Below are 14,273 nucleotides of genomic sequence, written 5' to 3' on the forward strand. Positions count from 1 at the left end.
ATAAGTTTCCTTCTTGTTTTCATAAATTAACTCTTCTATTAGCTTATTTAGTGCTGTATCTCCTTTGGAATATTGGCAACAGCAGGTAGCAGTTAGCAGTTGACAGCTAGCTAGTTGTTTTGATTTGAAAAATATATCCAAAGATTATATTTTCTCTTTGTTCTTGCTGATCAATGCTATTACTTCTTCTTAGAGTCCTTTCTCAAGATTATTGAAGGTTATTTTGCAAAATGTTCCACTTTTTTTAGGTCCAAATTTGAGATGTAATCAGCAGCAACACAAGATGAAATTAGACAGAGAGCTGCAGAGAGACACGAAGCAGCTGTCACAGTGAGAGAAGTTTGCTGCGCCAGAATATAAAAATCATAAAAATCTAAAAAACCTTTCAGTATATTGACATCATTGATGATGATAATATGTTTGTTTTAGTTATATATTTTATCTGAGTTGATTTGATATCATATTTAAACTCCAAATTCATTCAGATGAACTCAAACAAGTATTTTCCTCTTGTGAAGAAAGGCAGAGAGATTTTTTCAGGACTCATAAAACAGGTCTGGACCACTTTTAAATTCTGTTAATGCTTAAAGAGAAAATTGATGAATGCCACAAATGTTCTTAAATCACTCATACGTGCCTCTTAAGAACGAATCTGTTCGTTACAAGTTGCATGAGGCCCACGTTTTGCAAGTCACAAGTAAGTCAAGGCCAACAAGTCCAAAATGTTGTTTTGAGACTTAAGTCATTATTCATCCCTCACCAAATTATAACCATTTTAAATTCTTTATCATTATTACAATTAAATTTACAGAAATAATGAATATTTGTTTTGAAAAAATGTTTTTTAAAATAATTTTTAAGTAGCTAACAAAAAACAATTAAAGGATTTGGCTGGCCAAACCAACAATGAACAACTATTAACAAGTATTGTGTGCATCCAAAGCCTGATATATCTTATTCCTCTGTGCTGTAGACCTCTGTTGTTGTCCAAAAAAAATTAAAAATATGTCAGTGAGTTACGCCGCTGCACTGGGTGACTGGTGTTCCTTTGTCCCTGAAGTCCCTGAAGACCCTGAAAACGTAACTTGTTTAGAAATGGCCCCACAGAGTAAAAATAGTGAGGTGTGTTCTGGTGGGCAACGTTCTGAATTTTAAGGTGAGTGTATCACCTGAACATGTCGTTTTAAAAATTTTAAGAATTTAAAAAATGGGGATGCTTGATACATGTCATATTACCACAGTAGTGACTAGGGCTAGATAAATGGGTATACCTTCCAAGTTGATGCAACTCAAGATGAGTGTAACATGCTCAGGCCTTTTGAAGGATCTGCTGCCATAGTGATAACTGTTACCTTGCGTGCAATGTTGCGAAGGCTTCTAAAGAAGTCTGGGGAGGCGTGGTTATCTCCGCCTTCAGCCTGGATGGGTTCAATCACAATTCCTGCCACAGGCTTTCCCTTCTGCCTCCACTTCACTATCAGATCCTCCACCTTGAAATACACATACACACACACACACACACACACACACACACAGAATTTTATTAATCTCATTTGTTTATTATACAAGATATACCATTTACCAACACTCAAATATCTTAATACATGAAAATGTGATGTGCATAATGCATACTGGCAATCCCTCCTGTGTGATCAAATTGAAATGTTCTGTTGAAATGTTGAAAATAAATGTGGAACATTAAAATTACATTTGGGGTGGCTGTGGCTCAGGAGGTAGAGCGGGTCGTCTACTAATCGGAAGATTGGCGGTTCGATTCCCGGCTCCTCCAGTCCACATGCCGATGTGTCCTTGGGCAAGACACTTAACCCCAAATTGCTCCTGATGGCTGTGCCATCAGTGTATGAATGTGTGTGAATGGTTAGCTTCCTCTGATGGGCAGGTTGGGACCTTGCATGGTAGCCCCTGTACCCATTCAGCGTATGAATGTGTGTGAATGGGTGAATGTGATCCGTAGTGTAAAAAGCGCTTTGAGTGGTCGGAAGACTAGAAAGGCGCTATACAAGTACAGTCCATTTACCATTTATCATGACAAGTACCTTCTAAAGTAAAATCTCTGCATATTATTGTAAACTGTGTACTTTAGGATTTGTAACTGTTGGCCTGATAAACGTAATACTTGGAATACATTTATTGATACTCCTTTATTGATACATTTGAAACAGGTAGATTAATTGATAATTAAAATAAATGCCTGCATACACACTCTGAAAGATGGAGATGCCTGTGAGAACTGGATTTGAATACTGTCTTAGAGTCTTGTTGGCAGTGTTATGTGACCTATATGAAGACCAATTCTACTGTCTACGGAACTGCAACAATACTGCAGAGGCCATTAAAACTGGAGTAAAAAGACAAAAAACCCTGGTGCTGTGTTCAAGTTGGCAGCTTTGTGTATGGAACAATCCACAATGAATCATGTGGTTGCTGAAAAATAACACAAAACACAAGAGTGCCTTGTTTTTGGCCGTGCTCTTGTCAAATAATATATGAATTATTAAAAGATTATAAAACACAAATGTATGTTTACCCTCAAAGAAATGGGCTATTTTCCCAGCACAACTTTGGTAACTGGAGTATTTGAATCATAAAACGAATATACAAAAGTTAATTATTTGAGATATAAATGAAACAACTCAAAATATTGTGACACAAAATTGCTGATCCTGTTCCTGTCTTTATTTAACAAATGTCCAGATAAAATCCACACAACTAACACACTTTGTTGACTTGTTAAGTCAACATGTTCAGATGTAGACAAAGTAGGATGAAGCCTTCAAATGTCAGTTTGAAAAATAAAATGGGCTACCCTGACATCACTCCTACATATTACTAGTTTTAGAATTTGTATGGTTGTATCTTCACAGGCCGAGGGGTCTGGGTATCATCAGATAATCTGTAATTCATTTGTAATTTAAAAAAAACAAAAATTTATTAAAAATTTGTTTAAAAACCTAGAGCAGAAAACTGTTCTTGGTTTTGAAACAAATAACAGATTTACTGTATTAGAATCAAATAACAAAAAACCCATCAAACACTGCCCGGTTTTGGTTTTGGTTTTTTTATCTTTATTCCTTTTTGGATTGAAGAATGAACAGGTCTGCGGATGGTCTGGGTATCATCAGATGATCCGAAATCCATTTCTAATTCAAAAACCAAAAAACGGTAAATCTGTTATTTGATTCAAAACCGGAAAAAAAACGGAAAACCGTTTTTGCCAGTTCGTTTTATTGTTATTCCTTTTTGGATTGAAGAATGAACAGGTCTGCGGACATTCAGTCGTTGTGTTTGAAACCAAAAATGGAAGTCACATGGCTTATTCCTTTTTTCATTATAAACCAAAAACAAAAAATGAAATCACATGATCTATTCATTTTTTGTTTCCAAACAAAAAAACAGAAAATTATGCAAGCACAGGCTCTAATAAAATAAACAAATATGCCTACATATAAAGACATTATTTTGTTGTTTTCATTTAGACATGATATGTATCACTTAGTTGCGTAGTGTGAATTAATAGCCTAATTAATTACACATGTGGAAATACCCTGTGTCATCCTTCCCAAACAGCGTTACCTGAAGTGACAAGCAGCGGTCCCCACGCATTACCAAATTGTTGTTAACCATTTCACATACAGATGTCACTCATTTCAATGCCCCGTTGACAGTGATGGGGGTGAATTAAGTTATCCAGGTGTAGCTGCAGTGCACACCACCAGGTGGCACACGTGAGCAGTTGAGATGCAGCATCTGTCTGTCTCTCATGCTTAGCAAGCAGAAGCAGCTGGGGAACAGAGAAACCCCGAGAAGCTGTTTGAGAATTAGCAGCACCGTTATATTTTCTGTTGGACCTGTGCAGTATACTAACACATTAAACAGTCTTAATTTCATAAAGGACATTTATATTATGATATTTAAACCAACCATCCGTCAACACAGTTTAGACCTTATATTATGAAACATGGATTTAAACTTTTAGCTTCTGAAGTGTTTTATTTAGACAGCTCTGATGGAGCTCTGGATTTATCAGGAGGATGGCTGCTTTACTCCAAACACCTGGACTGTGTGTATGAACTTTCGGATGTGTAGAAGAACACAGAACATTAATTAACATTAGATCCAGATAATTAATGAAGTTAGGCTGTGGTGTCTCATGCGTAAATGCACACAGTGTCTCTCAATGGGGACATGCACTTATTGTTTTTGCTGCGGTCGCATCTCTGCAGGTATTAAATAAACTCAAACATATTTTGAGGAGGGGGTGTTTAATAGTCAGCACCCCCCGCACCTCCAACTGAAATTATGTTCTCATGGATATGGGTTCTTGCCGATTTATGCACCATTTATGAACCATTTTCCAAATTTATATATAATTCCCTGCACAACCCAAAATGGAAAATCAACCATCACAGTGGTATACTTTTCTTGATAGAATACAGTGTAAGGACGCAGTTTTCGGGTTTTTGTGAGCTGATCGGTACTGGAGCAACAATGGCTATAGATTAGAATAAACCATTGATAGCAACCACCATAGCAATGATAGAAAGCCTGCAAGAATCACAATAATAACTGACTAACTAAACATCATTCACTGAACAAAGACAAAAAAATTAATTAAAATAAATAAATAAATAAGTAATAATAACAATAATAATAATAATAATGAAATAAAATAGAATTAAAATTAAATTGAAATTTTTAAATCTGTTTACAGAATGGCATACTAATAGTTTTGAAATGGGATATAAAAGTTGAAATTAAATATTGACTGTACAAAGGAAAAATGGGTTGTGCTATGGACAAAGAAATTAAGTGTATGAAATATATGAAGGTGAGAAGAGCGACAACAACATAAATAATTAATAATAATAATTGTTTTTTTTAATAATCAGCGATAAGTAACGTGCATTCATTGTTTCATGTTAGTGTCATACAGTGAGTATTAGTGTGTGTTTATTTGTTCTATGTATATTATCTAGCTCACACTTTCGTATACATTTCTGTTTGAGTATGAAAGGCATGAGGATACTTGTGGGCAAAGTTCAGTTCTCTAAAGCGGTGGATTGGCTGCTTCTTCAGTTGGCAGTTATCAGCCACCTCATCCTTTATATTTTTCATTTATTCTTTCAGGTGGGTAAAAGTCACAAAGCACTTCACATCTTATTAGTAGTGTACTCTTACTAATGTAGTTGTAATGTCTGTGCTGAACCGCACCATGTTTAGTTTGATTACATCGTTTCAGTGAGGCTATGTTAGCTGTAGTAAGATATGACAAGTGACAGCATCCTGGTTAAGGTCATTGACAGAATGGTTGTTGGTGTTGATAGTTGTTTTGGTTTAGAAATGTTATATTGTAGTTTTATTGTTCATTGTTAATATGTAGATTCCGCTAAACTAACATTAGCTACTGAACCGGCATCCATTGTCATGGCAACAGTAAACATTGATGTTGTGGGCTGGTTGAATAGACCAGAAGTCATACCATCCAACCTGTACAGAAGAAGATGCTGGTGACTGACATCCAGACATCTCTCCACAACCTTGCACTGCTAGTGTAATCAGTAGAAAATTATGAGGTTTAACAATAAAAAAAATAAAATAAAATAAACACAGCTATTCATAAAACAGAATGAATACAAATGCAAAATGTAAGTGTACCTACTTCTGATCTAACCCACACAGTCTATGGCCCTGTTTACATATTAACATGCGTCTCCACATGTGTCTTGAGTGACCACTTGTGATCGGATCTCAGGTCCCCGCTCTATATGCAAATAAACACGTACATCATTACCGTTTGCAAAGACACATTCGTTCATTTTGACCAGCGGGAGGATCGGTGTTCAGCTTGTTGGACAACAGGATAAAGAAATATACAATGCATTGTGTGCCCCCTCAGGAAAATCAAATGCCCGTCCTATGTATTTGCTCTAGCGCCGCGTCTGAACATATATGTGTATGTGTATGTAATATATATATATATATATATATATATATATATATATTTATTTAACAAATATAGTAATATGCAGTGATCTCCACGCATATAATTCTATTCTAAATCCTAAATCCTATTTAGAGATGCTGTGCGCATTTATGCAGGAGGTACGGTAGCATAACTTCAGTGATTATTTAAATCTCTGACACACCAACAGCATCAGTCAGGATCTAATGTTAATTAATGTTCTGTGTTCTTCTACACATCCAATAGGTCAGCTGTTAAACACACACAGTCTACGTTCATAGTTAAAATGTATCCTGCACCCTACTTTCACTCCCCCAGCCCGCAACGTCAATGTTTACTGTTGCCATGGCAACAGATGCCGGTTCAGTAGCTAATGTTAGTTTAGTGGAATCTACATATTAACAATGAACAATAAAACTACAATGACATTTCTTAACCAAAACAACTATCAACACTGACAGTCATTCTATCCAAGACCTTATAAACCAAATAAAAAATTTATTTGCAAATCAATTTAATACACAGATATTTATTTTATTTGTGGAATTTGTTTGTGTATTTGCAGATCCGTTTTATATTTGCAAAATACTTTTGTGAGTTTACAAATCTTTTTTTGTATTTGTGGAAGGTGTTTATATTTACAGACTACACATTTATACACAGATTGTCGATCTGTTCACACAAATCAATATGAAACAAATCTATCTCCATACATCACTGTTGACGCAACATTGAAATGAGTGACATCTGTATGTGAAATCAGTGTTTCCCCTATATTCATTCAGCAGCGGTGCACTGCCATTGCAAGATTATGAGTGCCGCTGCTAAAATTTCAGACGTCCATTAATATCAACGGGCTACTAATGATTTTCACTCACACTGTCCGAGCACAATAACGCCCTATGTTATTGTGGATTTTTTTAGTCTTCCTCACTCTCTTCGTTCTTCAAAGGACATCTATGTGAAAGGTACAAGAGTAGCATAGCTCCTTGAGGAATGAGGCAGCACGTCTGTGTGTAAATGTGCTTGTTTAGTTGCGCAAGCGCAGAGGGCAAGCGGCAGAAGCATGACGTGAACGCGAGTGGAGCAGAGGAAAGGTTTAGCAGTAAATTGTCAATCTGGCAGTAATTGTACAGTACAGGCTGTGTGTCCCCCCCCAGTGTACCTAGGGGAAACACTGGAAATGTCCAACAATTTGGTAACATGTGGGGACCTCTGCTTGCCACTTCAGATAACACTGTTTGAAAAGGACAACATAGGCTATTTCTACATAGATAATTAATTAGGCTATTAATTCAAACTCAATAATATATCACACACTTTCTGGGTAAAAGATATTTCATGTCTAAATGAAAAGAACAAAATAATTTATTTATGTAGCAGATGTAGGCCTATTTATTTATTTTAATAGATCCTGTGCTTGCATAATGTTGGGTGATATATTTTTATAGAATGGCCATTCTATCCTCTTGGCTTTTATTTTGATGTTTTTACACTTCACTTCTGCTTCCTGTCTGTCCACTGCCCTACTTAGAAATGAAAAAAGGAATTAGCAAAAACCAAAATTGCACAGTCTTTTGAAATTGGTTTTCTTGTTTATCGTTTGGGGAAAAAAAAGGAAATAGATCACGTGATTTTGTTTTTGGTTTATAATGAAAAAAGAAAAAACTACGTGACTTCCGTTTTTGGTTTCAAACTCAACAACGAATTGGCTGAATGTCCGCAGACCTATTCATTGTTCAATCTAAAAAGGAATAACGATAAAGCAAATTGGCAAAAACCAAAAACGGGTCGTTTTTGATTGTTTTTTTTTTTGTTATTTGATTCTGACACCAAAAACGGTTTTCCATTTTTTGTTTTGAAACAAATAATGGATTTACCATTTTTTCATTTTGAAGTACAAACGAATTACAGATTATCTGATGATACCTAGACCCTGAAGAAAGGAACTGGTCAGATGTCGAGGTTTCTAGAGGCTGCAATTAGTTTGAATCTTTTTTTCTTTAAGTATTTATCACAGCTGTGTAATTATCTGAAAATACTGCACATCTCTTGGCTATGGTTTAAATAACAATAGCTAGATTACTAGGAATGGATGAAATACTCTATGTACTAATGTTACTCATGGTGTACTATTTTTTCCAGATTTTACTTTTGTTGTTTCTTTTTTTACTTCTGTTTTTTTGGGGGGGTAATTGCAAGAGGGGGGTAAAAACATGAGTTATATGAAAAATAATGAGTTGTATGTATAATGTGAGCTGTACTTCATGAGTGTATACATACACGTCTCCTCTCCACACACACAGCCTACCTCCTCCAAACAGCGAGCCTCTTCCTGTGCATTCTCTCTGGTAAACTCTTCTAGTGGGTACTGCAGCCTGGGGAACGGGGCGATCGGCCAATCAAATGAGGGCACATCGAGCTTATGGATTGCTTTGGAGTGTGTCGTTGCCAAGCAACCTTAACAAAGCAAAGCGACTGTGTTAGATATGAATCTACAGTGTCACCATAATAATTCTTTGAAATCTTTGAATTGTAATGGTTGCTCACTGTGCAGTGTTTCAGATATCTATGTATGTATGAGTATAAATGTATGTATGTGTATGTTGTATGTATGTTTATCCCCCAGCAGTAGCTTTTTGACTGTAAATTGACTGTAAAGCTACAACTCTTCAACCTGTTGTTCTATCCAATGAATCCACTCATGATCATCTGTTTCATTCTGTCTATTCACCTAATCTTTGGCATTACCAAAGACCATCTGTTATCATCTTTGTGACACTGAGCCTGGGTCATTAGGGAAAGAACTGTTTTCTTTGGGGAACAGTCAGTCTGGACCTCTTCCCAACCATTAGAAAACTGTCACATGCTTTTCAAGGGAATGTCTTTGGTCATCAAAATTAGAAGAATAATTTGTGCACAGGGTCAGGACAATATAGCCAAGAATGGGCCTCATGCAAAAATATTTTAATATTTTTTTTATCCTAAAACTCTCTTACTTTCTTCTATGAGGTTTACCCATATGAGTGTTCCAAGTCGGATTCAACAAACTCTCTTAACTGCCTGAACTTGTCGTAAATCACTTGTTTCAGCCTGATGAATGTCACCTGTTCATGAGGAGGTGTGCATTCATGAGATGGGATCACAATAAGCATAATCCTGTCCTTAAAATTGCCATATAGGGTTCAATGTTCCACTCCATTTGTGGGCGAGTTTAATTCCCAAAAAAGTTAAGAGTAAAAGTTAAGAGTAAAAACACTGCATATTCAAGTCCTGCTTTAAGAAATCAGCAGACAAAAACATTAAAAAATTTAGTACCGTCAGTCAGTAGTAGGAGACCCAAAACAATTAGAAAACATGAATCCAGCTGCCAACAATGTGTCATCAGAGCAGCTCTGCGCTGTGACAGTAACAAAGAGGGAATGATATGATATGAAGTTGGATGCTTAAAAAACATCTTTCTAAAGAGATATTAGAGGAAAGAATATTATAGTCTACAGGTGATGTTACAGTGTCAGCAGCAACACAAGATGATACTAGACAGAGACCTGCAGAGAGACATGAGGCAACTGTTGCAGTGAGAGAAGTTTCCTAGAAACTACTGAAATGTAGAAGTTGCTGCAAAGTTCTTACAATGCCATAATCCCCTTTCACACAAGGTATCTTGCTTCATCTATCTGTTCAAGTGATAGCTTTTGGGCTTTCAAACAGAAGTCTCATATCATGAAAATGCTCCATACTGGGTCTATTCAATCATGACAGGACTTTTATGGAGAGAGCTGCTTTGCTCACTTGATAGTTGCAATCAGGCATGGGAGAGGCAGCAGTAAGGTAGCACTGCTGGAGAACAGCGGTTGAGTTGAGTTATTGAAGTATTTAACTTACCCAAAGTTCTTCCATGGAATGCTCCCATGAAAGATAAAATACTGAGGTCTGGGCAACCTGGGCCCTAAGATGGAAAGACAGAGAAAGAGAAACAAAGAAACATAGAAAAAGATGCCAATAGCTGGAAATACCAAAATGTTATGGTAAGGAGTGAGGATTTTTTTTCACCCACCTGGTTTATCATGCAGGAGCTGAGGTCTTCTTCAGATGCTGTTGTGTGGCCTCGCTCTTTGTTCTACAGCAAAACCAAACACACAGAGATAAAGCTAAATTTACGTTTGGTTATTGAGATCATATTTCATTCTTATTTCATCAAATATTTATTTTGAGAACAGACAACAACATATTTACAAAACAAAAAGACATGTTACAGGGATTAGGCCTGCATGAAGGAAAATACACACAAGCTTCTGGTGTGGTGGCATCAAAATGAAAGACAAGAAACTAAAAGTTTCAGTTGAGTGTTCCCTTATTTATTTATTTTGTGTGGGGTTATCTCATTTTGAGCTTGAAGATTACATTTTTTATCAGTACTATCAAGTTGCATTATGGCAACGGTGGGATCCATCATTTTTAGAGCTTCACCTAGGGACTTAAAGTCAGGACATCTTGTACTTTGCTACACTGAAGTTGACCACTCCTTTTTAAAATCTCTCACAAGTCACTGTCCTTCAGGAAGTGCCATTTAATAGATTGCTGACTTCTTTATGCTGTTAACTGTGTTTTTTAACTATCCTCTTCTACCACATTCGTTTAGACTATGTTAACCAGGTAACAGTTACCATAGTCTGTATGTGTACTCACTCACCCTATACCAGATAAACATGGCTTTGTAAGCATTCTCGTTGGAGCAAGAGCCACAGGCCATCGTCTGAACACGAGTCAGTCCACTGGGAGCCACCTGACAGGAGGAATGATACAGGTAGGAAGGGGGACCAAGAGGAAAGACAGGTTGTAGTGCTACTGTTCATCTACATAAGATGCATATAAAATGATATGCAATTTCAGTGCAAATAAAAGCAACAATAATAACACCATTTTCACAGCAGTATTTTGAATTCTGACTGGTAAATTTTATGTGAATGTGTTTGTGTGCGTGATAATGCGTATGAGTAACTAACTGAAAGAAGACTTTCAGTGAGTTTGTCTGGAAAGTTCTCAGGTGGCAAGATTCCCAGGGCAGGTCGGTTCACAAATGTACTCTAAAAGACAGAAAGAGACAGAAAAAGCCAGAAAACACAAAAAATGAATGAATACACACACAATTTACTGTTTTGGTAAACGAAGCACAACTGAAACTTTGCTGTGTATGCATTACATCAGTTAGAATTTCCAAATAAAGTACAAATAAGGCTCCTAAAAATGTACAAGGCCAAATGTTTTTTATATTGTAACAATGTTTTTATTTGTGTTAACACTGTACTAGATGAGTGACTCCTGAAATACCTGTATTCTACTCTATTCTATTGCACCACTATACTGTGTATGGGATAATCAATGAGGGCTGTGCAGTTATCAAAGACAATGCATGTTCTAAGGAAGATCCTAATAATCTATTTCCAAGTTCTAAGCCTCCATGTCATGCATTATTTTTGAATTAACCACGTGTTAGAGTGGATTATTCCATTTACACCACAGTTGGTTATTTGTTAATATTTTGGGTCAAATCCTCTCTTTGCTTATTCTTTCAAGGAATAAACACTGCTTCACTACTACAACAGTAGTAGAAGAAGTGTTAACAGTAGCATTTTAATTAAGAAACATGATGTTATGTCAGAACCATGTTTATCTTCATACACCCACAGCCCAAACTGAGTCCACTATTGTAGTTGAGCTTTGTCTATTCAGGAAATCTCATTGAAATCAAGATCTCTTTTGCAAAAAAGACCCAAGAACAGGTTACACAGGTAGAATCACAATAAGACAGTCCATTCACATCACAATTGCAAAACATCATACACATCTAACTGAAGTTTGTGAAGACTGGACTAGTGTATAATATATCATTCAATAAGATACAATACTGTTACATACTCTTGTCTTGAAGAGGACCTACCAGATTATTGGGATTGGCCATTAGTTTGAGGAGAGCAGGGTGGTTGTAGCCTGAGGGAGGACAGAATAGGAGTGGGGAAATATGGAAATATAAAAAATTTAACCGAACAAATGGAAACCGTCACCAGAGAAAACAAAGTAATGAAAGAAACAATCTTTGACCTAGAAACTTGAAGCATGCGCTCATCTTTTGAGGCATTCCTGAAACTGCACCCGACAACCAGGAGACAAAGATTAAAGACTTCATGAAAACTCACCGTAAACTCACTGGCAATTAATTTGGCATAAGATATTGCCTATATTAATTAGAGATACACCGATTGAATGTCACTGATCTAAAATGGCTGGTTTTCAGCTGATTGGCCATCGGTGACTGGCAGATCTGTTTCATACATCCAGTCAAATATTCCACACATAGTTGCACTGTGGTTCACATCACGCACACAGTGGCAGCTGCGGCACAGTGTACCCACACACACACAAAACATGCATATTGCACACTCAGTACACAGACAGCCACAGCCACACACGCAGACACAACATGAAAGTCACAGACACAGCGTGACAGCCACAGCCACACACACACACAACATGCACGTCGCACACACAGCGCATAGACAGTACAGCCACACACACACACATACAACATGCACATCACACACACACAGCGCAGACAGTACAGCCACACACACACACACAGACACACACACACAAAATGCACGTCACGCACACAGGGCACAGACAGTACAGCTATAAACACACATGTCGTTGGTGTGGAAGTTCTTGTGAGTGAAGAAGACACAAAGCTCACATTTTGTAATACCTTTAAGTCCAAAATTTAAAAAATATATTATTTAATTAAAAAAAACAGAAGTCAGAATCAGCCAAGAAAATTGCAATCAGTGCATAAAGAACTGTAGTTCAATCATTACATTCAAGGCCAAATTAAAAAATCTACTAAAGACCAATCAGCTGTGTGACCACTGAGTCCAAACTCCATTTATGGTCTTCTCATTAGCGCAGGTAGTCTTGCTTTTAATTTGACAAGTTAACATTATTAATTTCTAATTTACATTGTGGGTGTATGTGATGTGCTGTTGTGCGTAGCTTTACATTTTGTATGGTGTGTTCTGTGTGTTTTTTGCTTTGTACTGTTTGTTGTTCTGCTGTTGTATGTTTTGATTGTGGGGGACTGTGGATGCAAATTAGCTTTGAGCTAACGCCAGTGCAGTGCATCTTTAATATTTAAAAACTTCACACTGTCCCAATCAATAAATCAAATCAAAATGAATATTTATATGAAATGGTAACAGCTGTCATTTTTGTTTAATGTAGACCTTTTTTATTTGTATGTCAGCTCTTTAAGCATGCCAGAGTGGAGCACCGGAGGCCATCTTGGAACTCAACTCAGACTCAACCTTGATGACTCAGACTCGGACTCAGGTAAAGAGGACTCGACTCAGATTCGACTCTGACTCTTCTTTGGCAACTCAGACTCAAACACCGGGGACTTGAGACTCCACTCGGACTCGAGATTTAGTGACTTGACTACAACGCTGGAGCACACACACTCAGACTGTCGCTCCACATACAGAAAAACACAAACACACATACCCCAACTTTACATCTCTTTATCTCCATTGCTTACCCATCTCCCATCCCTCTTGCTCTTTTTTCTCTCTTCTTCTTTTTCTTTTGCTCACTCCTTCAACTTATGTCCTCACACCAATTCACCTTTGTATTATGTCTGTGCAATTATGTGTCATTGTACTGTATTTGCTTAACTAAAAAAAGATGTTATATTGTCAATGAGAAGTACCCACGTTCATAAGTTATTCTACACAGAATGGGGCCAAACAATGCCCCTTAGCAGTGGAATAATCACAATATGTCATGGCAAGTCATGAGATATTCTTAAACATATATGTCAGGGGCACATGGATGGCACAAGTTTATGATTACTTATATTTATTCAAATCAAGAATAATACTATAAAGACCTGGATGACTTGCAATTTTCTGCTACTGAACTCAGACAAAACTGAAGTTATTATGCTTGGACTTAAACACCCTAGAAACACATTATCTCATGATTTAGCTAATCTAGATGGCATTACCCTGGCCTCCAGCTCCACCACAAGGAATCTGGGAGTTCTTCTTTTTTTGTTTTGATATGTCCTTTAACTCCCACATAAAACAAATTTCAAGGACTGCCTTTTTTAACTAACATAATATTGCAAAAATCAGGCACATCCTGTCTCAACAAGATACAGGAAAAATAGTCTATGCATTTGTTACTTCTAGGCTGGATTATTGCAACTCATTATTATCAGGCGCCCTAACAAGTCTCT

General features: G+C 36.9%; 1 protein-coding gene across 2 annotated transcripts in view; it reads right to left on the bottom strand.

Moving 5' to 3' along the window:
- abat (4-aminobutyrate aminotransferase) overlaps nucleotides 1-14,273 on the bottom strand; it is a 62,086-nt gene that overhangs the window by 22,075 nt on the left and 25,738 nt on the right. For both annotated transcript variants that reach the window (XR_006398355.1, XM_044330297.1), the window contains exons 6-12: nucleotides 11,925-11,974; nucleotides 10,990-11,070; nucleotides 10,677-10,769; nucleotides 10,041-10,103; nucleotides 9,869-9,932; nucleotides 8,295-8,443; nucleotides 1,353-1,490 (exon numbers count right to left, since the gene is read on the bottom strand). Coding sequence is in view for 1 of the 2 variants with exons in the window: in XM_044330297.1 (XP_044186232.1) it covers nucleotides 1,353-1,490; nucleotides 8,295-8,443; nucleotides 9,869-9,932; nucleotides 10,041-10,103; nucleotides 10,677-10,769; nucleotides 10,990-11,070; nucleotides 11,925-11,974 (638 nt within the window). In the remaining variant the exon portion in view is untranslated. The remainder of the gene's footprint in view (nucleotides 1-1,352; nucleotides 1,491-8,294; nucleotides 8,444-9,868; nucleotides 9,933-10,040; nucleotides 10,104-10,676; nucleotides 10,770-10,989; nucleotides 11,071-11,924; nucleotides 11,975-14,273) is intronic.

The sequence above is a fragment of the Thunnus albacares genome, chromosome 17, assembly GCF_914725855.1.
Source record: "Thunnus albacares chromosome 17, fThuAlb1.1, whole genome shotgun sequence".
NCBI lineage: Eukaryota > Metazoa > Chordata > Actinopteri > Scombriformes > Scombridae > Thunnus > Thunnus albacares.